Source organism: Geotrypetes seraphini, chromosome 1 (assembly GCF_902459505.1).
Source record: "Geotrypetes seraphini chromosome 1, aGeoSer1.1, whole genome shotgun sequence".
NCBI lineage: Eukaryota > Metazoa > Chordata > Amphibia > Gymnophiona > Dermophiidae > Geotrypetes > Geotrypetes seraphini.
The window spans coordinates 158,314,379-158,341,330 of record NC_047084.1 but is presented as its reverse complement, the minus strand read 5'-3'; the positions used below and the strand labels follow the sequence as shown (position 1 = coordinate 158,341,330).

At 41.2% G+C, this 26,952-nt stretch overlaps 1 protein-coding gene across 7 annotated transcripts in view; it reads left to right on the top strand.

Annotated features, from left to right (window-relative positions):
* Positions 1-26,952, top strand: part of LRBA (LPS responsive beige-like anchor protein) — a 1,301,884-nt gene that overhangs the window by 1,188,027 nt on the left and 86,905 nt on the right. For 5 of the 7 annotated variants that reach the window (XM_033940548.1, XM_033940584.1, XM_033940558.1 and 2 more), the window contains exons 49-50: positions 135-224; positions 15,694-15,886. In XM_033940548.1, the coding sequence (XP_033796439.1) occupies positions 135-224; positions 15,694-15,886 (283 nt within the window). The remainder of the gene's footprint in view (positions 1-134; positions 225-15,693; positions 15,887-26,952) is intronic. The other 2 variants (XM_033940593.1, XM_033940569.1) reach the window with 1 other exon arrangement.

The following is a 26,952-nucleotide window of genomic DNA, read 5'->3' as shown; positions in this document are numbered from 1 at the left end:
CACATAGCCCGTACTGTGAATACACAAGGTTGATTTTTAACATGAAGTAAGCCAGAAATATGGAATGGTTTTCATGTAACATTGTGCTATAATTAACACTTCTAAGTGTGCAAACCTGCCTTTACCTCTTGCAGGCTGTAGAAGCTCAAATCCGAAGTTTTGGACAGACCCCGTCTCAACTTCTCATAGAGCCTCATCCTCCACGAAGCTCTGCCATGCAGGTGGTAAGTATACGGTTTTTGGTAAGCCTAATTGTGTACACTAGATCATTTCAAATTTTATTTTTTTTAGTGGTGGTGGGGGCGGGGGTGTTTTGTCCTGCATTTGCAGCTCCAGTAAAGTACCATTCATCAGCTGGCTTATTTGTAGTAGTCCGTCTCCTAAATAAACAAATATTTTAACATAGAAACATAGAAAAATGAAGGCAGATAAAGACCATATGGCCTATCCATTCTGCCCATTCACAATATCCACTATCTTCTCTCCCTAAGATATTCCATGTGCCTGTCCCATGCTTTCTTAAATTCAGACAGAGTCTTTGTCTCCACCACCTCTACCAGAAGACTATTCCATGCATCTACCAACCTTTCTGTAAAAGTATTTCCTTAGATTACTCCTGAGCTTATCAGCTCTTAACCTCATTCTATGTCCTATCACTCTGGAGTTTCCTTTCAATTGAAATAATCTCATCTCATGCGTATTTATGCCATGTAGATATTTAAATGTCTCTATCATATCTCCCCTCTCCTGCCTTTCCTCCAAAGTATACACATTGAGATCTTAAAATCTGTCCCCATACGCCTTATGACATAGAGCATTTCCATTGCCTTCCTCTGGACTGATTCCATCCTGTTTATATCTTTTTGAAGGTGCAGCCTCCAGAATTTTATACAATATTCTAAATGAGGTCTCACCACCAAAACATCAATGTATTCTGGAGAAGACGCATATGAGTCTTTGCCCAAGAGACTACATCTATAGTGGCCACCTTAGAGCCTAGCACGTGAAGGTAGTGCCACACAGATGGGGCTGTCTTGGCCATCAGTCCCATTATCTGCGTGAAAAGCTTCTGTCTGTGTTCTTCTGGAAGGTACACCCGGCCTTCTGCCATGTTGAATAACACTCCAGAGATTGGGATGGAACCAGTTGGCTTTATTGAAAATTCACTATCTAACCCAGGCTCTGTAAAGTGTAAACTTGAGCCACTGTTTGTTCTCCTAAGAATGACAGAGCCCTCATCAGCTAGTAGTCCAAATATGGGCATTTGCAACCCTGCCCCATGGAGATGCACCGCTACCACCACCATCACACTTTGGTGATTGTGTGGGGTGCTGTTGCTAACCCAAAGGTGAGCACCGAGAACTGATATTGTCTTTCTAGCTACTATCCAGAATGCCCTACTGTCCAAAATGACACATCTATTTAATAGAAAAGATGTTAGCAAGGTAAGAACCTAATCTCTTTTTTCCTCGGAGCAATCTCCATTGACCACTACCCTCTTATCGCTTCCACTCAACCAGTTCATCACTTTGGGACTCATACCAAGGGCACTCAGTTTATTTATTAGACACCTGTATTGGGGGCAAGAGAAAAAGCCTCAAATTAACCATGTATGTATATAAGTAGTATGTTTTATATACATTTGGAGAAATTTCTATGAGAAATTTCTGCTCATTTGTGGAGGGCTACCCTTTGATTTGAAGACTTAAAAAAACAACTGGCTTTTTGAAATATCTGTTTATCCCTAAAGTGTTGATGGCAATGGCCAGATATCATATTGCAGATACAGGAATTTCTCTACTCATTGCAACTAGTCAGTAAAGTGAATGCAAAGTACCAAAGCCAATCAGCTGTAGGATTTGACCACCAAAGAGCTGTCGCATTGTGTGGTGTTTCTATTGGATCTCAAAAAACATCAAGTACCCAAGGTTCATATGGCTGTCCCTCAAGGCCAGTAATCTAAGGAACTTGACCATTTTAAGAGATGTTATCAGGATACCATGGTTTTTTTTCCTATATTGCCATCTGCCCACTCTAAATGGCCACATATTTAACATATTCTGTGAAGAGGACAAATAGGAATAAATTGATTTCCTTTTGGTAAGAAAGGAGCATGAAGGGCATCAGGCCCTTTCACACATGAATCTTAAGCTTTGATACATTAGAGTTGTTGAGAGCTTCTGTTGTGACCACTTATTCTCATAGGACTGTTACCTATGGCTATCTTTATTTAGAAAAGACATAAATTTGCTAATCTGCCATCTTTTATAGAAACAAGGTGAAAAAAAATATCTTGTTTCTGATCAAGGATAATCAGATCACCTTGCATACTCAGACACCCTTCACCCCCCTCCCCCCCAATCAAAGGCATTCAACATAAAAAAAAAAAATACATGACAGACTACTTGCCACGCAAGCAACGAAACTAGACAGCCACATCTCCAATTTACTGATCTCAGCACCAAACTACAAAACCTTCAGGAGGGAAAAAAAACAGGTTATTCAAGAAATATATCAAGACAGACTCATGATACAACCAATAACCTTACTCAGTCACCAGACTCTTAAATGTTCCAACCAATAGCTTTCCTGTAATCTTTTGGATATGACCAAAATCTCATCCTTTTGTAATCCGCCTAGAACCGCAAGGTTTAGGCGGAATAAAAGAAACTAGTCTCTCTGCCACCTCTGATTTGCCCTATCCATCTAGGACAGTGGTTCCCAAACCTGGTCCTAGATGCGCCTCAGCCAGTAAGGTTACCAGTATATCTATAATGAATTTACATGAGAAACATTTGCATGTACTTCCTCCACTGCATGCAAATCTCTCTGGTTCAACTCCATTCTTTGATACTGGTGAAATTGGCATTGAGATAGAGAGAAATCATTCTGATCATCAGGACTGATTCTGTACTTGGAAGCATTTCACTGATACCGTTATATCAAAGGGCCTTAGGATAGACATTGGTATCAAGTGCATATCGAGATCTAGGTCTGTCAAAGGGGGAAACCTTACTGAGTCTTTGACTATTAACCATGTATTTACTCAGACTTCATCTGCAGAACAAACTTCATCTGAATTGAAATCTAGTCAGCCCTGGAGTACCAGCAGAGTTTTCTGAAAAGGAGGGCTTCACTGGTTACCCATGGGATCCTTGTCCACAGATTTTGTTAAGGAAATGGCACTGCCCATTCCATTTCAGTCAGAGAAGTAACAAGAACTTAACATAAGAACATAAGCAGTGCCTCTGCTGGGTCAGACCAAGGGTACATCATGCCCAGCAGTCCACTCACGTGGCGGCTCATCAGGTCCAGGACCTGTATAGTAACCCTCTATCTATACCCTTCTATCCCCTTTTCCTACAGGAAATTGTCCAATCCCTTCTTGAACTCCAAAACCGTACCCTGTCCTATCATGCCATCTGGAAGCGCATTCCAGGTGTCCACCACCCGTTGGGTGAAGAAGAACTTCCTAGCACAGGTTCTGAATCTGTCCCCTTTTAATTTTTCCAAATGCCCTCTCATTCTTGTAGTTTTCGAAAGCTTGAAGAATCTGTCCCTCTCCACTTTCTCTATGCCCTTCATGATTTTGTAAGTCTCTATCATATCCCCTCTAAGTCTCTGCTTCTCCAGGGAAAAGAGCCCCAGCTTCTCCAATCTATCATACCTTTTATCAAACATGTCGCTCTCTTCTGAACCCTCTCGAGTATCGCCATATCCTTCTTTAGGTACTGCGACCAGTATTGGATGCAGTACTTCAGATGCGGGCACACCATCGCCTGATACAACGGCAGGATAACTTATTTCGTTCTGGTTGTAATACCCTTCTTGATTATATCTAGCATTCTATTCGCTTTCTTAGCGGCCACTTGATATCCTGCAAATATTCAGTCTTCCCAAGGAAGATGTCACAACGCCGTTTCACATGATTCTCAGGAATGCAAAAAGGAGAATGTAGGAGAGTTCCCTCTCCAGGGTCCTTGTAAACAAGAAGAGTACAAAAGACTCAAGAATTCAAAATGCATCAGCTACTGCACAAACTCATTCCTTGATACTTGTGGGGAGAGAGGCTGTAAATTGGTCCTCTTAGAAGAAACTTTTTCCAGAATGCTATGCTTTCCTCCTGCATAAATTCTTACCAGCTTTTATGAGACAGAATGTGCTTAACATTCTGTGCAAGACGGAAAAGTTTCCAGACTCTCTTCCTCAAGAGAGAGCTGAGGAACTTAGATCACTGGTGGGCAAAGAAGAGGAGTGTGGAATTATATGATCATATCAACCTTTGATAATTTCAAAGCATCCATTCAGTGCCACTGCTATAGGTATTGGAGCTTACAGAATTTCGTGGTTGTGAGTCTCATACTTCTGGTATAATGTGCAGGAAAATCTTGCTGACTTGACTTGCAGAGGGAAAAGAATATCTTTAGAGATAAAGTGAAGGAATTACTATCTCTAATCAAAGAGTGCTGTGAAATTCTGAAATATATCTCCTGTCTAAGGTTATGTTAGAACTCTCCTGTAACCAGTCAATCATCCTGCTAATATTTTTTCCAGGCCTCATATCTACTTCAGTGAATGTGCCTTGCTCACTTTGGATGGCAAAAGAGCCTTAGTCTTCCAGTATACCCAACATTTTTTTTTTTCTTTTGACTCCAATAAATCTGAGATTGATGTTGCTCAGCGCATCAATTATGCTTAGGCAGCCCTAAACCTAGCCAGCCAGCCAGATCGGGTCCAGCGTGGGAGCCCTGCTCCGCCCCCCCCCCCCCGATCCAGCCGGGACACAGACACAGAGGACACATTTAAAAAAGGCCCAGCGCCTGCACCTAGCCAGCCAGCCAGATCGGGTCCAGCGTGGGAGCCCTGCTCCGCCCCCCCCCCCCGATCCAGCCGGGACACAGACACAGAGGACACATTTAAAAAGGCCCAGCACCTGCACCTAGCCAGCCAGCCAGATCGGGTCCAGCATGGGAGCCCTGCTCCGCCTCCCCCGATCCAGCCGGGACACAGACACAGAGGACACATTTAAAAAGGCCCAGTGCCAACGGCACACTGCCGTTCGGCACACCGAAGAAGGCGCACGACAAAGGCGCCTGCGCCTTAGTGAGCGCCTTCGTGAAAAGCCGACGTGAAAGGCCTACAACCCCAATACTACAACGACGCTTGGACCTCCGGTTCTACCGAATCCCCAATCTCCTGTCGATCTCCAATCCAGCGTCTGCAGTAAAAACCGCAGGGAATCCGATGCCCGCTAAGCACTGCTATCAAAGACCCGGACCCAACCAAAGCGGCAACCCATACAACAAAGTGGTGAGTAAACCAACGTCCTTACTACTTACAAAAATGACAACACGCACACTTAAACTCATCCTTGTCCTACTACTGCTCTCCTTATTCATAAGTAAACGGAAAATAGCAGGATACCATACACACTCCATACCCATCCACACAACATCACACAGACCAGTCTTACCATCCAGGAAACTCCATACACACAGAACCCTGATCCCCTGTCCTACATACGACTATGAAAGCATACCCACTACCTGGGGAATAAGACCTCCACCAAAACCCAAGACTAACACACAAAAACATCAAACACTACCAAGAACAATCAACATAATCACTACTCCCCTATCTCACACAAAATACTCATCATTAACATGCGCATATATGAACATTAGATCTATCAGCCCAAAAACTGAACTAATCAAGGACTGGCTGATTAAAGATAATTTAAGCTGCCTCTTCTTAACCGAAACCTGGCTCACTTCCGACGCAGACCCACACATTACTGAATTCTGCCCCAAAGGATACAAACTAGAGCTAGTATGTCGAGAAAACAGAAGAGGAGGAGGCCTAGCAATCATAGTAAAAAACAATCTCAACATTAAAATCCTAGCCAAGCATTCCACCCCTCACCTAGACTTGCTAGCTTGCCAACTCTCCGACAACACGCTCACAGGAAACCTGAACTGCCTTCTCTGCTACGTTACACCAGGAAACTGGAACACCTCAAAACAAGAACTCGAAGAATTCATATTCCAGAATTCCCTCTCCTCCACACATAACCTGATCCTAGGAGACGTAAATCTCCACCTAGAAGACCACTCCTCCAAACAAGTAGCGGAATTTATATCATACCTCAATTCCCTATCTTACCAAATCCTCAACCCTGAACCCACACACGAAAAGGGTCATCAGCTTGACATTGCTGCGTACGCGTATCTCGACCTCAACACACAAAACATCCACATCACCAAGGGCTCTTGGCATCCTACCCTCTGGTCAGACCATTACATATATACCTTCTATATCAACTGGACGCAAAGTAAAAACAAACCCACTCCACATAAAACAAGCATCAAGACTAGACAGAAAATTGAACCAACCAAATTCTGGGACACAGTAGACCCCGCATTAGAATCCAATAACCCTATAGAATTCATAAACAGCTGGCGGTCCCTAAGTGAATCTACCTTAAATAATCTAGCTCCAATAAAAACAAAAAATAAAATATGTAGGCCATCTGACAAATGGTTTGACACCGAGCTCCTACACCTAAAAAGGCAATGCAGACAACTAGAAAGGTCATGGAAAAAACAGAAACAAGACAACACCAAAACAGAATGGAGAATCCAAATCAAACAATATAAAATCAAACTGAAGGAAAAACGGAAAGAATACTATTCCAAACTCATTGACACCGAGAAACCAGACACAAAAAAACTTTTCAACCTGGTACGAAATCTCACTGATACCAACCCTTTCCTAGCCATCCAAGGAAACCAGCCTCCAACAGCTCACCAATTAGCGGATCACTTCAAACACAAAATCATCACAATCAGATCCACATTCAATAACTCACAAAACATCATAGAAGAAATACTAATAAATTCCACAACAGACGATGCCATCTCAGCAGATAGGATCTGGACCAACTTCCCAACAATACAATGGTCAGACCTAGATCGACTTTACAAAAAATACAGCAAATCCTCATGCAATTTGAACAACTGTCCATCTTACCTACTAGCTACAGCATCCACAAAATTCAAAGCTAATCTCACATTATGGTTGCAAACCACTCTCAATGAAGGTCAGTTCCCAACAGAACTAGGCGAAATTATAATTACTCCAATACCGAAAGACCTCAAAGGACCAATAGACAATCCAACAAATTATAGACCAATCGCTTCTATCCCACTATACGTTAAACTAATAGAAGGTCTTGTAGCACAATATCTCTCCAACTACCTAGAGGACCACCGCATTCTTCACCCATCGCAATCAGGATTCAGAACTAATAGCACAGAAACACTACTGGTATCCTTAATTGATATAGCCCGACAACAGCTCAGCAAAGGAAACAAACTACTAATCATCCAACTTGATCTAGCAGCTTTCGATCTAGTAGACCACCCCATACTACTCCAGATACTAGACGCCATAGGAATTTCAGGTAGAGTTCATAACTGGTTTCAAGGTTTCCTTAAAACAAGAACATACAGAGTTAAGTCAAAAGAGCTTATATCAGACTCATGGTCCAACCCCTGCGGAGTACCACAAGGATCACCACTATCGCCCATACTATTCAACCTCTTCATAGCTTCCTTAGGCACAACCCTAGATACCCTAAATATAACCTCATTCAGTTATGCGGATGACATAACCATCCTCCTTCCCTTCGACATCCAAGACCCCAGCTCCACAGAACGCCTGAAAACAACACTGGTAACAGTAGAAAACTGGATGACCAACCATAAGCTGAAGCTAAACGCGGATAAAACAAAATTCCTATTACTAGAGAAGGAAAAACTACAATCCGTTACAGAACTGAAAATAAATGCAATCAAATACCCTATACAGACCACTCTCAAAATCCTGGGAATACAACTAGACAGACGCTGTACAATGCAGACACAAATCATCCAAAAAGCTTTCTACACCATGCGAAACCTTAGAAAAATAAGAAAATTCTTCGACAGAGACCAATACAGAATCATTGTCCAATCCCTGGTACTTAGTATTTTAGACTACTGCAACAGCCTCTACCTATCATGCCCAAACTACATGATAAAACAACTACAAACCGTTCAGAACACAGCCCTCAGACTCATCTACTCGCTTAGCAAATTCGACCACATCACAAATGCTTACTTAGACTCTCACTGGCTTCCAATAAAAGCAAGATCACAATTCAAATTCTACTGTCTTCTATTCAAAGTAACCCACGGAGCTGCACCAAGTTACCTAAACAACCGCCTATACCGCAACCTCACACACAGAACAAGGAAAGCTCAAAGCCTATTCACATATCCCCCTTTCAATGGTACCAGACGAAAGAAACTCTACGATAACCTTCTAGCGACACAGGCAGCGAAAATTGACCCAACAGTCTCCAAACTGCTGACCAAAACATCAGACATCAAAGTTCTCCGAAAAGAAATCAAAACGCTTCTATTTAAAAAAACACCTACCATCACTCTAACCTCCTGCCTACACACACACAATTACTCCTTCATATTCATCATTCCTACAACATCCCTCAACGCCATGTAAGCAACCTCCATATGTAAGCAATATTTCTTCCTCAGCGCTATGTAATAATCTCCTTAACTTGAATGTACTGCTATCCTTACCTGTGATTTAAACCTGATATGTAAACATATTATATTCCTGATATGTAAACTTGTTATATTCCTGATATGTAAACTTCCTGGAAATGTCCAGTTCTCTTCCAATTTTGTAATCCGCTTAGAACCGAAAGGCACAGGCGGAATAAAAATCTCTAATGTAATGTAATGTAATGTAATATAGTACTAGAAAAACATTAAACGGAATAAAACTAGAACTAGATTAATCTATTTTCTAGTAATGCTGCTTCACAGCTCTCACTCTTCCCTTGTAGGCATGTATAAAGCCCCTGGAATGTACTTTGGTATGCAGTTGTTAAGTTCCTAACTCCACGTACACAGAAGCTTTTAAAGGAAACTGTTAGCCATTCTTTGGACCAGTGAATCTCTGCTTGATCCTCGAGTCCCACCTAGTCTGGTTTGCAGGATATCCACAATGAATATGCATGAGGTTCTCCTGAAAACTGAACTGGCCTCTTAGGGCATGAAGTTCAGGCTGAGAACCATCGCTGTGAATCACATATGTAATGCTGCCCTTGGGACCTAGTTGACTGGGTCACTGAAGCCAGGGAATGAATATTACAAGGACGTTCATTTTTAAATCATTTGTATTGAAATTTTAATCAAAACATAAATAGAAGTCCTATAAACCATTACAGTAATCTGTAAATGAGTAGAAAACACAGCAATATTGGAAAACACATCACAAAAACAAATTGCACCTTAAGAACATAAGAATAGCCTTACTAGATCAGCCCAATGGTCCATCAATCCTATAGCCTGTTCTCACAGTGGCCAATCCAGGTCACTAGTACCTTGCTAAAATCCAAAGAGTAGTAACATTCCATGCTACCAATCCAGGGCAAGCAGAGGCTTCCCCCATGTCTTAATAATAGACTATGGACTTTTCCTACAGGAAATTGTCCAAACTTTTTGTAAAACCGGCTACCCTATCTGCTTTTACCACAACCTCAGGCAACGCGTTCCAGAGCTTAACTATTCTCTGAGTGAAACAATATTTCCTCCTATTGGTTTTAAAAGTATTTCCCTGCAGTTTCAGAGTGTCCCCTAGTCTTTGAACACAACCAGAACTATGAAGTCATACACAGTGATTTTATATCTAACAGGGGGACCATCATATTATATGTACAGTATGTATTAGCCATAGAAATCCTGAAATTAAATATATTAATCCTCAGCAACTAGAAATATTTGGAACATTCAGCCCTCATCAGATAAAAATTGATATAGGAGACCAAATTCTTTTAGGTCGTTCGTTTTTAATGAGATCCAGTATGAATCCTTATTTTAAAAGGCCTGAAGACAGTTGGTTTTCTCAATAATATGTAGTCTGGTTGAAAATTGGTTTATTTTAACATATAAGGTGTTATATATTAAAACAGCATTATTACTATACGCAAATGTTTTTCTCTGACGTCTTAAAATATTCCATTGCATGTTTGTAATCTAGTATATTCAAAACTGTATTTGCTGACATATTCTTGCAATAAAATCGGTCGTATGAAGTGGTAGCCATGATAAAATGGCAATTACAAAAGCAATATACGTATGCTTGCTTTCTATCAGTATATTGTTTAGTGTTTTGTTATTTTCATTGCTTTTCCACCATTGTACTGATGGCCTGATTTTTTTTTTTCCAAAAGCCTAATTTCAGCCCAAATGAAAGGCACATCGTGCTGTGTTAAGTGCATAAGCTATAATATACACCAGGTGTAGTAATTAGCAGCCATGCAAAAGCTGCCTATTTGTCTGGTTCTGCTGCTGTTGCTGTATCCCCCTGTGTGTTCACACCATCAGATAGTTGGATTTAATTGAGGCCACATCAGATGAGGCATTACTGACACCTTTAATTGAATGAGCATCCAGGGAGGATTAACTCATAATATTGATTGGCTTTTAGCCACTCGCTCAGAAGGGTGTCTGGGTAGCTTATTAGTTGCTTTTATTTACACCTTTATGCAAAGAGTGCAAATAGGAATTCATAGTGCAATATGTTTTTGTAAGTACTCTTAATAACTTTTTAAAAAGGACGGATAATAAAAATGCAAATGGTCTTTAATTTTTTTATTAGCAGTTCTGTACAAACATATATTAAACGTGTGCACGCACGTATTCTGTTTCTCTGTGTATGGAAATCACAAGTCACAAGCACTCTGGAGCATTCTACCAGAATGTTCTGATCACAAAATGAAATGTGATCGTTCTGATTTGGATTTTATTTCACCCTTCATTCACGGCCCTACCCAGAGAATGTTGCAATGTAAAAACTGAGAGGTGTTATTTGGGGTGCCTTCCTGGTGAATGATCTGGCAACCAGACTGCGTGGAAGCTTCCACAAGAAAAAGGAGAGAAAGCACAGCTGCTGTTATTAACCACCAGTTAGAGATAAAGATATTAGGTATTTAAGCAAGATCATCTGCTATTGCACTGTAATATGCATACAGGGTGCAATGCCCAAACACATCAAGCGCAGCATTGTATATTTTTTAAGTCATGGACAGTTTTATAGCATCCAGTTTCCTGTGCAAACAGCATACAATTCCCTACAGATGGGTTAAGCTTACAGAAGACATCAGTCATTTTCTTCTCTCCGCCCCCTTGTCTCTCTGGCAGCGCCCCCTCTCCTCAGTCTTAACTTCTGCAAGCAAGTTGAGAAGATGTCTTTTCATCTGCTCTGTACTAGATTTTGGTGTTTTTAAAAAAAATTTAATCCAATATTTTTTTGAGGCTTCCCTGTGCTTAAGAAGTTCCCAGTAATCCTGGAACAACTCTGCCTGGGAGAAGGGCCAGACATTGGGGTCTGCAGCTAGGAGGACCACACTTTTTAAATGAGCACCTGCCTGGCCAGTCTGCATTAACATTTGGGAGTTCAGGGCTAGGTCCACTGGGAGTGGTGCTCACCCCTGCAGAGTTAGGCGCTTGAGCACAGGCTCAACTGGCCAGGGGGCTGCGGAAGTCAGCTGTGTGTGGGAGCGTGAGAGGTAGAGGGTTTCAGATAAAAGGCAGTCCAAAGAGACAAACCGCTGGAGCTACCCTTGCTTGTCCAAGGTAGAAATCCCTTTTTCTTTTCCAGCCGCAATGAGAAGCTGATGCAGGCACAGCACATGGCAGGTCTGTATTCAGCAAGACTAAGGGTTTCTGAGGGTGTCCCAAGGATCCCCCACCTCTAATATCCTAATTTCAGTAATTTTGAACTTTTAGTTTTGCTCTCACAAGTTGTTGTTTTTTTTGGCACTAAAACGTTGCTGTAGTAAGAACATAAGAATCGCCGCTGCTGGGTCAAACCAGTGGTCCATCCTGCCCAGCAGTCCGCACGCATTGCGGCCCTTAAAGACCAGTGCCCTAACCGAGCCTAGCTTTACCTGCGTACTTTATGGTTCAAGAGGAACTTGTCTAACTTTATCTTGAATCCCTGGAGGGTGTTTCTCCTATAACAGCCTCTGGAAGAGCATTCCAGTGGCCATCTTTGATTTCCTGATTTTATTTCAAAAGCCTCCTTCTGCCTCAAATTACCAAGAATTTGGTAATAATCGATTATTATGGACTCCTCATGTGGTTTAGACCCCATATCATGCCAAATTTGTATTGGATGGTCTTATGAGGAACATCTTTGAGGAGGCAGGAGCCATGGGCTTAGCCCCTTCTGGTCACTTCATGGGTCAGGAGGTGCAGAAAGCTCAAGATCCAGGCCATAAAGCATTGTTAAAGCCTCTTAAATGTGACTCGGCATCACCAGCAAAGCATTTTTGCACAGATATCCCTTACCCTGAGGAGATGTGTGGTAGACCAGCAGAGGTCTTCGGAGGTCCCAAGTCAGATCTTTGACCCTGATTTTGTGACTTTGATGTATGCAGCTTACCAGAAGCATAAAGAGTTCTCTGTGTGTCAGCCAGTTAGCACTCAGAGGTTCTGTGGGCTGCAAAAGAGCCTCCACATCCAGCTCTCGCTCTACCACAAATTTTAAGAAGTCCCAATGATGCCAGGTTGACCTCTGATATCCCTATGTAAAAGGAAGACTCTCGGAGTTCTGGGAGACTTGATCGCAGATTTCATCAGACTATTGGGTATTTGACATCATTCAAGAGGGTTACAAACTCAAATTCTTCAGGACATCTTTCTGGACTCTGTGGCAGTTAGACCAGAGAAAGCAGCCAAGGTCAGAGTGACTGTGCAAAGGCTATTACCAATTGAAGCCGTAGAGCCGGTGCCAGACACAGACTCGGGCTCAGGCAGATACTTTATCTACTTTATCATGCCCAAGAAAGACTCAGAAAATTGGAGACCGAACCTGGATCTCAAGTCAGTCAATGCAGCATTAAAGGTTCCCAGGTTCCAGATGGAAACAATGAGATTCGTCATTGCCTTGGTAGGTCCAGGCAAATTTTTGGCCTCACTGAATTTGGCAGAGGCTTACCTGCTTTTACCCATTTTTTTTCAGATCACAGGAGGTTCCTCGGTTCCATGTGCTAGAGAGCCATTTTCAGTTCTCGGCGCTGCCCTTCGGCTTGGCAATAGCACCTCACACTTTTACCAAACTAATGGTGGTGGCAGGCATTCAAGATCAGCCGAACTTGAACAAATGGCTGCTCAGAGCGCCATCCAAGATGGAATGTCAGCGGGCAGTGTCTCCTACAGGATCTGGGGTGGATTAAAAGTATCAAAAAGAGCCACCTGGAACCCACTCAATGTCTGGAGTACTTGGGCATTCTGTTCAACACGGAAGAGGACCGAATTTGTATTCCAGAATTACTCAAACTGAAGCTCAGACACCAAATCCTGGAGATTTTGGAGCTATTGATGCCTACAGCTTGGCATTACCTGCAGGTGCTAACCTCCATAGTAGTGATTACATGGGCAAGAACCCATCTGTGTCCCCTGCAGAGCACACTGTTAGCGCTTAAGTTGACTCAAGAGGGACTCTTTCTACTCACAGCCTGGACAGTGGAAGCGTGCCAGAGTCTTCAGTGGTAGCTCTGGCCAGAGTCATTATCCAGAAGCCTCCCTCTCCGCATAGAGTCTTGGGTGATCTTGATGACAGATATCAGTCTTTATGGCTGAGGGTGTCATTCCAAAAGTCATCCAGTACAAAAGCATTGGTTGGCTACACAGAGGGCATGGTCCATCAACAGATTAGAGTTGAGATCTATTTGGTTGGTTCTTCCAGGCGCAACTGAATGACAAAGCAGTGAGGGTCTTCTCCAACAATGCCACAGCTGTGGCATACGTCAACAGTCAAGTAACCAAGAGTGCTCTGCTGCAGATGAAAACCCAATTTATATTTCACTGGGCAGAAGCCAATCTGCAGGCCATCACAGTGGCTCATGTAGCAAGAGTGGACAATGCCCAGGCCGATTATCTTAGCTGCCAGACCCTGGTTCCGTGGGAATGGCCCTTCTACTGCATTGAAACACTGGGGGTGGTCAACATTCGATCTCATGGCCTCAGCAGACAGGAAAGCTGATTGTAGCAGTTTTCCAGGTCTCGCCGCGACTGGGTAGGTAGAACCAACGTTTCATGCTGTGGCTTTCTTCAGGGTATGCTGTGAGGTCTGCAGTGTGTCTTTATATATAGTGGGCCCACTTCAGTCTAAGGTCAGAGCCAGGAAATGCCATTTTCAGCCCTAATTCTTGAATTTATACCTTTCACTTTCTGATTACATGGCCTCTGTATTCATCCCAAATATTTTTGAATTCCATCACCGTTTTGCTGTCCACCACCTTTCTAGGGAGGGCGTTCCAGGCATCCACCACCCTTTCTGTGAAAAAGAATTTCCTAACATTACGCTTGTCTGTCACCCCACAATCTCAATTCATGCCCTCTGGCTTTACCCTTTTTCGTTCTCTGGAAAAGATTTGGCTCTGCATTAATACCACTGCGCCACACTCTCCCCTGATTGATCCTGCACTTTACAAAAAATACCTATTACAGGTTAAAAAAAAAACCCCCAACAATGCAGTATTCTATATTATACTGTTATATAATGTGACCTGAATATCCAAAGGAACCAACAATGAAAGGATTAATGGTGGCTTTATTTGACAGGATTCACTGTGTTTATTGGTTTGCTTTGGATGTGTGTAAGCAATTATGTGATATATGCAATTACTAAATTTGCATACTCTTTTTTTTCTTTTTGGTTTTGATTTGTTGAGAATGATACTTTTTTGCCTGCAGAAAGCTTATGTTAGTGGCCTAACTTTAATTTATTCCTATAGTTTTGCCTGTCTCTTATGTTTACTTTCTTTGGTGTTCTCTCTTTATGGGTCTTTGGATAATTTGACCAGAAAACAGCAGCCAGTCAACTGGAAACGCAATGCAGTATCTAGTACATAACTGATATTTAGATTTATTTTCCTATTATTAAGAGAGCATTTGTTTTCTCAATTGTATAAAATGAATAATAACTGCCAACAAAAATAAACTCCAAATTGTCTTATTCATATAAAAATAAAATTGATATCACCAGTCAGTACGTTGGAAAATCGAGAGGGAATGTCAAAGGAAATACTCTCCCCAAAAGGATATAATCAAGCCACGCTTTAAATACTGTACGTGGCTTGTTTTACTCTATACCTGTGGTCTCAAACTCATGGCCCGCCAGTAAAATAAAACAGTTTTTTGATCATATGTCTCTTTAGCTATAAATGACAATATTATTATTAAGACTTAGCCACAAGGAAAGATTTATAAACTATAAAGCGTTTTACCTCATGCAAAATTGTCATTTCTTTAATAAGACATCAACTATTTTTTCTGAGGCCCTCTAAGTACCTACAAATCCAAAATGTGGCACTGCCAAGGGTCTGAGTTTGAGACTACTGCTCTATACTGTATGTGCTTGATACAAAATCATAGCTTTGTCTCCTGAAATGCTGTTTCCACTAGTCTGTCTGCTGTTATTGCTGTCACTTTAATTTGCGGTGGCTCTTTGCTTCTTTAATCATGTTTTCTTTCTCTTGTCCTATTGTCTTTTTTTCCTTTCCTCTTCCTCTTTCTTTTCCCGTATGTTTGCATTCTTGTGGTGCCCACTCAACAGTATCTCCTCCTGCAGACTCCACTGATGTTCACAGACCAAGCTCAGCAGGATGTCATCATGGTCCTGAAGTTTCCCTCTAACTCTCCTGTCACTCACGTGGCAGCCAACACCCAGCCTGGCCTGGCAAATCCTGCTGTAATTACTGTGACCGCTAACAGGCTGTTTGCTGTCAACAAGTGGCATAATCTTCCTGGTAAGAAATAATTTAACACTGACGTATTCTAGGTAGTATACAAGAAAAACAATCATGTTTCAGGGTACAATAACAGTCTCCAAGCCTAGGAGACTCCAGAGTTAACAAGAAAATATGAAGAAAAATACATGATAAAAAGGTTAAATAGTGCATACAAGGAATATCTTAAAAATGCAGAAGTTACTTATATAACTTGTATTGCTCACATTTCATATACAGTAGATTCTCTGTTAACCGGAACTCAATTAACCAGAACTTTCAAGCAACTAGAAAAAAAATCTAAGAAATACTGTAATAAAAATTAAAATAGAATCAATTTTTGGTGGACATTTAAGTGTAAACTTGGCATGCCACACCTGAGTATGCCCATGCTTTGCCTACCACATGTCTGGTAGTTTATCTGGAACAGTCTACTATGGTATGGCATAGTATGGGGTATAGTATTAGTTAGGCCTATTTTATTGTAACTCTCAAGCAACCAGAAACTGCATTTATCCAGCATCTATCGATCCCCATGGGTGCCAGTTAACTGAGAGTTTACTGTATTTTAAAATGAAGTTCATAAGTCCCATACATACAATCTAAGGGCCTCTTCTATCAAACTGCACTTGCAGTTTTTAGCTCAGAGAGCCGCGCTGAATGGCCCGTGGTGCTCCCGACGCTCATAGAGTTCCTATGAGCATCGGGAGCAGCGCGGGCCATTCAGCACGGCTCTCTGCGCTAAAAACTGCTAGTGCAGTTTGATAGAAGAGACCCCAAGGGGCTTATTTTGCTAAAGATTTTCTTCTACTTTAAGTTAATGGAAAAAATACACATTAAATAAAGAAAAATACACATTAAATAAAGAAAACACTTTTTGAATCATAACAAAGCTAAAATAAGATTAGAATAATATTTATATGATTTTTCAGAAGATTATTAAGTGCACCGTGATAAAATAAAGGTTTTCCACCATTGATAATTATGGCTGTTGACATTATAGCTTATTTGAAAAGTATGGGGTTCCTGCAGATGCTGTGTACCAGGGATCCAGATTTCTTTTAACAAGCCTGTTTGTGGCTGTAATTAAACATCTGCTAACAGTTCTGTTAATTTCCTCTACTTCGCTCAGTGGAGTCTCTAAGTTGCTCACATAGAATATGGTACATCCGTTGTACAGATTGTTTCATATAGTGTTCTACAAACTTTCCAGACTACACAACCCAAATGAAGAGGTGTGTGTGTTGGTTTTGAAAATGAACTGTAACAATTTCTCAGTATTGTTTGTCAAAAGAAAAGCATCTTAGTCCAGTTTTTCAGTGTCGAACAAGTAGAACTATACATTGTTTTATTTCCTGTGGATAGCTGTCTTTTATTAGGCCAGGTTTCAGGTTTATTAAGCGCTTGATATACTGCCTTATCAAATATCAAGGCAGTTTTACATTGTATAAAAGAGAAACTATAAAAATACATTAAAAACAAATTTCAATACAACAACAATCAGACGCACTGACAAACAATGACTGTCAGATACTGTGGTCCAGAAGAGTTATTGTACTCTATGAAAGCTCCGCACTATCAGAGCTTATTTTGACACCACTGCCTTTACACTTTTAGTTCAAACACTATTACTTAGCATCCTGGACTACTGCAATATTATATATCTGGCAAGTACAAAGAAAAACTTGGCTAGGCAGACCTTGGCCCAAAACACAGCACTTAGAATGATTTACGGACTGAGGAAGTATGATCAAGTAACCCCTTATTACCGTGAGCTACACTGGCTCCCAGTTGAGGCCGGGGTGATCTTTAAGGGCTCCTTTTACAAAGCCGCGCTAGGGCCTTAACGCGCAGAATAGCACGCGCTAAATTGCCACGCACGCTAGCCGCTACCGCCTCCTTTTGAGCAGGCAGTAGATTTTCAGCTAGCGCGTACTAATCCGGTGCGTGCGTTAAAATCACTAGCGCACCTTTGTAAAAGGAGCCCTAAGTTGGGATGTTTATACTATAAAGTCGCTTTTGGCGCCGCTCCGCTTTACCTTGTTGATAGATTTGTTACTATGATTCATGTGAACAGTAGACAATCCTATGCCTTATTTATGTTCCCTTCTGTTAAGGGCTGTAAAAATAAGAAATATCATATGCACTGTCTTTCCTATCAAGTAGCTCAATTCGATAAAGAATTCTGCTCATTACTGACCAGATCAATATCTTATAAACATTACAGAAAACTTTTCTTTTTTCTAAATTTGTAGCTAGTTAATTCTTGCGTATTGCATTATCTCTGTATTCACTCATAGCATAATCTTTTATAAACCACATTGAAGCCACCTATGGTTACATCTTGTTCATGGTTAAGAGAAACATATTATAGGGTGATATTACGTGCCTATTATACACGAACACAATTGTTTTATAGTAGAAGTCTTCCTACTCCTTTGTGTCATAAGTGTGGGAAGGAAAGTCATACATTAGGTCATGCATTTTGGTTTTGTCCCATAATTCAGTGCTTCTGGAAGCGAATAGTAAATTATATGGCAAGAATAATTGGAAGATCATTGCGCTTCACTCCTTCTTTCTTTATTTTGGATTTGCCAGAAGCTCTTGGCCATTTACCAAAAGGAAATAGTGTGTTGTGTAGAAAAATGAGTCTCTTGGCTAGAAAATGTATATTACAATATTGGACGATCCCTGACCCTCCGAGGTTCTGGCATTGGCGGAACCAATTACATCAGTTGGCCATTTGGGAAGCTAGAGATGCAGGAATTGTAAGAAAAAGAAAGATGTTATTTATTCAAATTTGGGATTCATATTTGCAAGACTTGCATCCTAAGGGTCGTAATGCGATTTTAAGTTGAATCTCTTAATTTGATTTTTAATAAGTTAAATGAAGAGAGTTACATTGGGTAGAGAGTAATACTATTAGATGAGAAGGGGTGGGTGTGGAGAAGGATGGTTAAAGTTCAAATTCATATAGATAAGTGGGGGTTTAATGATATTGGATTTTTTAAAATCTTTTTTTTTTGTTTTGTTTTTTTTTAAATTTATTTATTTATTATGTATATTAATAATTGATGTCTTTTGATGCTGTATTTATTTGCAAGTTTTGTATCCTAAGGGCTGTAATTATTTTTGGGTAGAGAGTACTATTGGGTGGGAAGGGTATAGAGAGGGAAGGTAAAGGTTCAAACTCATATAGATAAGTGGGGTTTATTGATATTGGAATTTATTAATAATTGATGCATATTGAAGGTTTTTTTGATGCTGTATTATTGTATTTGATGATATTTGTATCAATAAAAACTGAATCTATAAACCGCATTGAACTAAGGGTTATGCGGTATAGAAATCTGTTATTATGTTATGTTACTGATACATGAGGTAACTGGGCAAAACTACAATGTTTTGATAGAAAAGAATGGGAAGAGGGTAAAACAGATTGAAGGGGAAACAGGCAAATATTGGATGTACTCTAGCAGGACTTGCTTATCTCCTCTTACTCTAGCTGAGAGCATTTTCATGCACCTTTTCTGACTCCATATACAATATGTAGGATGATTGATTATGGTATAAATATGTTTGTATTGAAAACCATCTCAGAAAACGCTAATTCTGTATTGTAACGCCATTACAGAAGCTCATGTAAACTGCTCTGAATTGACTCCCCAGTCATTAGTAGCAGTATAGAAGCTTTCAATAAACAATAAACTCTTATTTTCTGTCTTCTCTATTTTGTTCCAGCTTTTCTTACATTCTATGCTATTAAAATGTTTTAATGTTCTGCTAACTCTCCTCCTCACCCCTTCAGTTTTCCAGTGGGAGATGGAGTGTTGGGTAGGCCTATAGTCAACTTGCAGATTGGAGAAGAATTCCAAGTCTCTGGGAAAAGGTGACTAACGTAGCGGATCCAAAACATTGAGAATGACTGATTTTTCACAACATGGGTCCATAAACAGCCTGCAAAAGTTACATGTTTGAATTTCTGTAACTTTTTAATTTTCCCACATAAAAGGATAAGGTTTAGAATATTGCATTACAATTGTTTGCTCTAACAGAATTCATTAAAACCTCATTTGTATGTTTCTGGTGACTTTAGTCACCTTCTCCCAGAAGAGGTCACAATTGTGCATGAAGGATATTTGAGTTAGAGAATGACACGGAGACAAATTTTTCCCTGTCCCCACAGGAACTCATTTTCCCGTCCCCGCGAGTTCTTTTCCTGTCCCTGCCCCATTCCTGCAAGCTCTGTCCTCATTTCCACAAGCCTCAAACACTTTAAAATCATAAGTAGCAACATTCTAGAGCTCAGATTATGATGTCATAATGCCTCATTCCACCAATGTCTAAGCTCTGTCCTCATCTGCACAAGCCTCAAACACTTTAAAATCTTAAGTAGCAACATTCTAGAGCTCAGCTTGTGATGTCATAATGCCTCATTCCACCAATGCCTAAGCTCTGTCCTCATCTGCACAAGCCTCAAACACTTAAAAACCATAAGTGTTCGAGATTTGGGTAGTTAATGCAGAGCTTACAGGAATGGGACAAGGCCAACGACAAAACTCGCGGGGATGGGACGGGTTAATTGAGCTCCTAGGGGGAAAGATTTGTCCCCATGTCATTCTCTAATTTGAGTGTCTGAGAATATTCTAAGGCTTCTATTTTCAAGAGGGATATCATCACTGACGATCACAAAATACACTATGTACACTTTGAGAAGGACCATACTGCTGATGACTGTGAGCTCTGCTCATTCAGGAGGGGCACAAGATAGACTTCTTTTACCTGCCTCCAGATTTGTTTCTGGACTTGCCATCATGTCAGCCAGAGAAGAAGTCAAAGGTTCATGCTACCCTTTAGTGTTTCTTGGCTATCTGAGCAATAGAACCCGTTCCAGAACACGAATCGGGCTTCAGCAGATACTCATTATACTTCATCATGCCAAAGAAAGGCTCAGAGGACTGGAGGCCCATTCTGGATCTCAAGTCGATCAATCGCTTCATGTGAATTCATCATTTCCGATTGAAACCATGTATACAGTCATTGCTGCTGTCACTCCTGGGGAGTTTCTAACGTCCTTGGATCTCACGGAGACTTACTTCTATATTCCAATCTTTTCGGAACATCACAGGTTTCTGTGTTTCCATGTTCTGCAACAGCATTTCCAGTTTGCGGCTTTTTCTTTTAGGCTCGCAACAGCTCCCTGCATTTTCACCAAGGTGATGATAGTTGTAGCAGCTTTTCTCCGCAGGCAGGGTGTCCAGGTCCATCCTTACTTGGACAACTGGTTGATCCAGGCTCCTTGTCAATAGGAGTGTGAACATGCGGTGGAAACAGTGGTATCTCTGCTATAGGACTTGGGTTGGATTGTCAACTTCAAGAAGAGCCAGATGACGCTGTCACAGCCCTTGGAGTATCTGAGCCTTCTCTTTGACACCCGGCAGGGTCATGTGTTTCTACCTGAGCCAAACAGACAGAAACTTCAGCAGCAGATCAAAGATTTGGACCAGGGCTGCCCAATTCCTTGAGATCTACAATCAGGTTTTCAGGATATCCACAATGAACATGCATGAGAGAGAAGGCAGTGCATGCAAATCTCTCATGCATATTCATTGTGGATATCCTGAAAATCTGGCCTGCCAGTAGATCTTAAGGACCGGAATTGGGCAGCCCTGATCTGGACCTTCCAGTTCATACGGCCTGGCATTATCGACATGTGCTGGGGTCCATGGCAGCCTCCTTGGAGGCAGTCCCCTGGGCCAGAGCGCACTTGCGCCCTCTACAGGAGTCCTTCTCCTCTCGGTGGTCTCCACAGTGTCATCCCCTTTGGATGCTTTTGCCCTGAATGTAACCAGCTCACAGCAGTCTGTTCTGGTGGCTTCATGGGGAGGCTTTCCACCAGGGCAAGCCTCTTTGGATCACAAAGTCAGAGGCATTGGTCGATCAATCATCTGGAGCTTCAGGCAATTTGGCTGGCTTTACTCACTCTCCAGCCCAGTCTGGAGGGAAGAGCGGTGCACGTATTCTCAGACAACGCTTCCTTTATAGTTGATTCAAGGGCTTCCTGTGTGTTAAACAATTTTTGGAAACAGAAATGTGGAAGGTTATGATTTTTTTTCAAGAGTTATTTCGAGTCTTGTTTATTATGCACTAAATTATACTTCATTCACTTGTTTATTTTTGCACGCTAATGGCATCTGATGATGGTGTGTGGCCAGGGCAGGATTAATTCGCCGAAGGCCCCTAGGCACACAAGTACACTGGGCCCCCTGCCCCGCCCCACCCCACCATGTGCCCAGGAGGAAACAGGAAGCTGCGTCAGAGGGAAGCTTTGGGCAAGCAGTACCACTTGCAAAATTACAGTTCCCGTTGCCTTTCTTACCCGCGTTCCTTGCTTGTCTTACTTTCCATCAATGGGGGGGCCGTGTTGCCGATCGATGCTGGAGGGGCCCATCGCCATTTGGAAAAACAATGTTGATGCCCTCCTTCATCGGGCCCTCCTGACCATTTCGGGCCCTAGGCACGTGCCTACTGGGCCTATTGGTTAATCCTGCCCTGTGTGTGGCTAATCTATGGGGGTAGATTCTCCCTGGTTTCATTACAGCCACATCTGAGCATAAGAGGTTTTTACCTCTTCAAGGATTATGCTCTTTAAGGTTCAAAAGCCCACACTGAGGAGTCACTTATCAATTAAAAATTTATATATATAGATACCTCCCATGTTCCTTCTATTTCTTCACATGAAGAAAGACCTAGCGAAGCTTGAAGAATGGTCTGAAATTTGGCAGCTAAACGTTAATGCTAAGAAATGCAAGGTCATGTATTTCGCCTGCAAAATCCCAAAGGAATGGTACAGTTTAGGGAGTGAAGAACTTGTGCACGACAGAAGAGCAGGACTTGGGTGTGATTATATTTGATGATCTTAAGGTGGCCAAACAGGTTGAAAAGATGACGACAAAAGGTGGAAGGGTGCTAGGGTGCATAGGAAGAGGTATGGCTGGTAGGAAAAAGGAGGTATTGATACCCCTGTATAAGAGTCTAGTGAGACCTCATTTAGAATATTATGTACAATTCTGGAGACAGCACCTTCAAAAAGATATAAAAAGGATGGAGTTGATCCAGAAGAAGGCTCCTAAAATGGTGTGTGGTCTTCATCATAAGGTGCTTGGGGACAGACTTAAAGATCTCAATCTGCAGTAGTTATCTAAATTTATTGCATCTCAGGATAGTAAGTAATTGCTTATTCTGATTCTTTTAACCGTTTAGATGAGAAAATGTTCAATGGCAGTCAAGCCTCTTTTTGGTTTTATAATTTGTATGTTAAATTTCAGCAAATTTCAGCTCTGTCTCTATTTGATAGTGGACTAACTATTTTATGTAATCAAAATTTACCTTGAATTATTTGGATTTAGTGATATTTTGTTTTTCATGATATTTTTTCTTGTGTTTTGATTGTGATTGTCAAAATTATAAAATTAATAAATAATAATTTTTTAAAAAGATCTCAATCTGTATACTTTGGAGGAAAGGCAGGAGAGGGGAGATATGCTAGAGACATTTAAATACCTACATGATGTAAATGTACATGAGGTGAGTCTCTTTCATTTGAAAGGAAGCTTTGGAATGAGGGCAAAGGATAAAATTAAGAAGTGATAGGCTCAGGAGTAATCTAAGGAAATACTTTTTTACAGAAAGGATGGTAGATGTGTGGAACAGTCTCCCAGAAGAAGTGGTGGAGACAGGGACTGTGTCTGAATTCAATGGTTACTGTAGATGGGCAGACTAGATGGGCCATTTGGCCTTTGTCTGCCATCATGTTTCAATGTTTCTATATTGTGTTTGTTTCAGTGTAAGCCAAAATACAATAACATTCTTTTTTTCATATTGGTGACATTTTCTATTAGCAAACACTAAATTAGCCTATGCTGAATAAAATTACACATACTAAAATGGAACGAAATTGACCATAATGAAAGTGCACATCCCTAATCTACCATGGATGTACTGAGAATGGATTTAGATCAGGGAGATAGGTTTTTCTGGTCTGTTTGGATATTTCAGCTGTGTTTGATACATTGAATGTTGCCGTTTTTTCCTTCATTTAGAGGGGTTTGGATTTTCTGGTGCGGCATGGGAATGGTTTAGTTCATTTTTCAGGGGCAGGAGGTAGAAAGTTAAGGTAAGTTATGAGTATTCTGCCCCAAGACCATTGTTTGCTGGGGCACCACAGGGTCCTTTATATCTGCTGCCTTTTTTAATATCTATTGGTTCCCCTTTGCCATTGTTTATAGTCTTTATCAATAGTTCCAAATCTAATAGGTTGTTGGCATTGTCATCTCGAACCTGGGACATTAGATCACAGTTCTTCAACCGCCGGTCCGCGGACCGGTGTCGGTCCGCAAAAAAATCTTGCCGGTCCGCAAAGGATTCGGTCCCCGCTGCAACGAAAGGCCGGCGTCAGCTGACTTGCAACTTCCTGTTGCAGTCGCTGTGCCGGGACTCCTGCCTTCCACCGCGTTTGCCTCCTGCCTTGTCTCCGCACCTCCAGACCAGCAGCGGCAGCTCTGTATGCTTTTAACTTCGGCACAGAGCTGCCCCTAATCAATAGTTTAGCGCGGTTTCATAAGGCAGCCTCGGGGCCTTTGCTAGGCCGGCCCACATCGCATCATCGAAGCGGGACGGCTATCAAATGCCCCGAGGCTGCCTCATGAAACCGCGCTAAACTATTGATTAGGGGCAGCTCTGTGCCGAAGTTAGAAGTACACAGAGCTGCCGCTGTTGGTCTGGACTCTCACCTCATCTCTCCCTCACAGCGGGGACCCCATTCTTCAGTAGAAATCCAGCAATAAACCGCTCTATCATCTGCTGGTTTGCCGGCGGTAGAGCCGCCATGGAGGGAGCGGCCTTCACCACAGTCTTTTGTTTATGTGGCATAATTTTGAGTCATAAAGAAAAGAAAGCCAGCAGACTGAAAACGAGCAATCTCACAGACACTGAGTCAGTGCCACCATCTTGGCCATGCGCCCAATAATTTCTTTTGTGCCTGTTTCTGATTTATGCTTCATGGTCCTCTCCATAACTAAGACTTCTCTGCCAGTCAGATTGGGTTCAGAATCAGTTTATAAATAGAATCTAAAGAGATAATTGAACTCCACTAATGTTCAAGCTGTTGCTTTTATTTGATGTGTTTTACTGTTCAGTGATGATGCTCGTTCATTTAACGTTATACGAGCAGATCAAAACCTTGGTTTTGGTGTTTCCCCATGTCCTTCCTTCTCCTATCTTTACTCTAGAGCTCTTGCATGCTTTGGAGCAAACTGAAGAGGGCAGCAGACTTCTGGGAGAAGGAGGAGGTTTTCAAAAGCCGTGATTGACATCTTTCTGCCGTATGCTCATGAGAATGGAGAGAGTACCCTAAGGTTCAGCATATCATGCCTATCTACTGGAAAAGATATTATCAAGATAAGAACCTAAACTACTACAATTTATTTATTTATTTAAGGTATTTATATACTGTCTATCAAGGTTATCTAAGCAATTTACAATCAGGTACTCAAGCAACAATTTATCATTTCTAAAGTGCTGAAAGGCATATTCAGTGCTGTACATTCAACATGTAAAATAGATGGTCTCTGCTCAGAAGAGTGTACAATCTAATTAGAACAAACAGAACAAATGAGACAGATAAGGATTGGGGAATTTCTTGCAGACAGAATGATAGGTATTATATGGTGAGTGGGAGTTAGGAGTTGAAAGCAGAATATAAGAATAGCCTTTCTGGGTCAGACCAATAGTCCATCAAACCCAGCAGCCCGTTCTCATGGAGGCCAGTCCAGGTCCCTAGTACCTGGCCAAAACCCAAGGAGCAGCAACATTCCATGCTTCTGATCCAGGGCAAGCAGTGGCTTCCCCCATGTCTTTCTCAAGAACAGACTATGGACTTGTCCTCCAGGAAATTTTTCAAACCTTTCTTAAAACCAGCTACACTATCCGCTCTTACCACAACATCTGGCAATCCGTTCCATTCTCTGAGTGAAAAAAATATTTCTTCCTATTGGTTTTAAAAGTATTTCCCTTTAACTTCATCGAGTGTCCCCTAGTCTTTGTAATTTTTAATGATGTGAAAAATCGATCCACATGTACCTGTTTTACTCTACTCAGGATTTTGTAGACTTCAATCATATCTCCCCCTCAGCCGTCTCTTTTCCAAACCGAAAAGCCTTAACCTTTTTAATCTTTCTTCATACGAGATGAGTTCCCTCCCCTTTGTTATCTTGGTCACTCTTCTTTAAACCTTTTCTAGTGCCGCTATAGATTAAGATATGAATGTTTTGGGTTTGGTATCAACAATGATTAAGAATGTTTGTTTTCACAGGTCTTTTTTTATTGCAAAACCTTTTGTTAGTCATTCTTATATTCAATATATACAACAAGATAATCAAATATACCAAAAGCATAAGTACATCAAAAATTTAAAGTATTGCTTTTTCAAAATTCAAGCCTCATTCACACAAAGCTCCACTGATAGCAAGCAAATTCAAACTAAAATAACAGGAAAGCTAAAAGAACTTCAAAGGTAAGAACAAAATAGAAATGCATTCCAACCGCTACCCTCTAGCCCCCCAAACATCCAAGTTAACCAAAATAAAAGTCATTAGAGATTGCATCGGGCACATTGATCGAATAAGAGCTTCATTTATTTTTCTCCAAATGGTCTCCAAGCCAAAGGTCACCCATTTAACTCCAATTTAGTAGAGGAGTGAGTGTCTTCTAGCACCTGGTTATGACACTTCTAGGAGCATCAGCAGAGTTGGTATCAAATAACCATTTCTGAGTATGTGTTTTACCTCTTAAAAAAAAGAAAGCAAAACCCTTAATTAAAGGACAGTCCCACTGCAAATGGAAAAATGATCCCAGCAAATGTTTTGCTAACACAAAATAGAAAGAATCAGGGTTCCATTTATATATCCTTTGAGACATAATAAGTGTCCTGAATAAAATCTGTGCTCATGTGTTCATCAAAATTGATGACACAGAACACTTGAATGTACTTTACCATACCATATTGAAGCCCAAAAGGACTATAAACC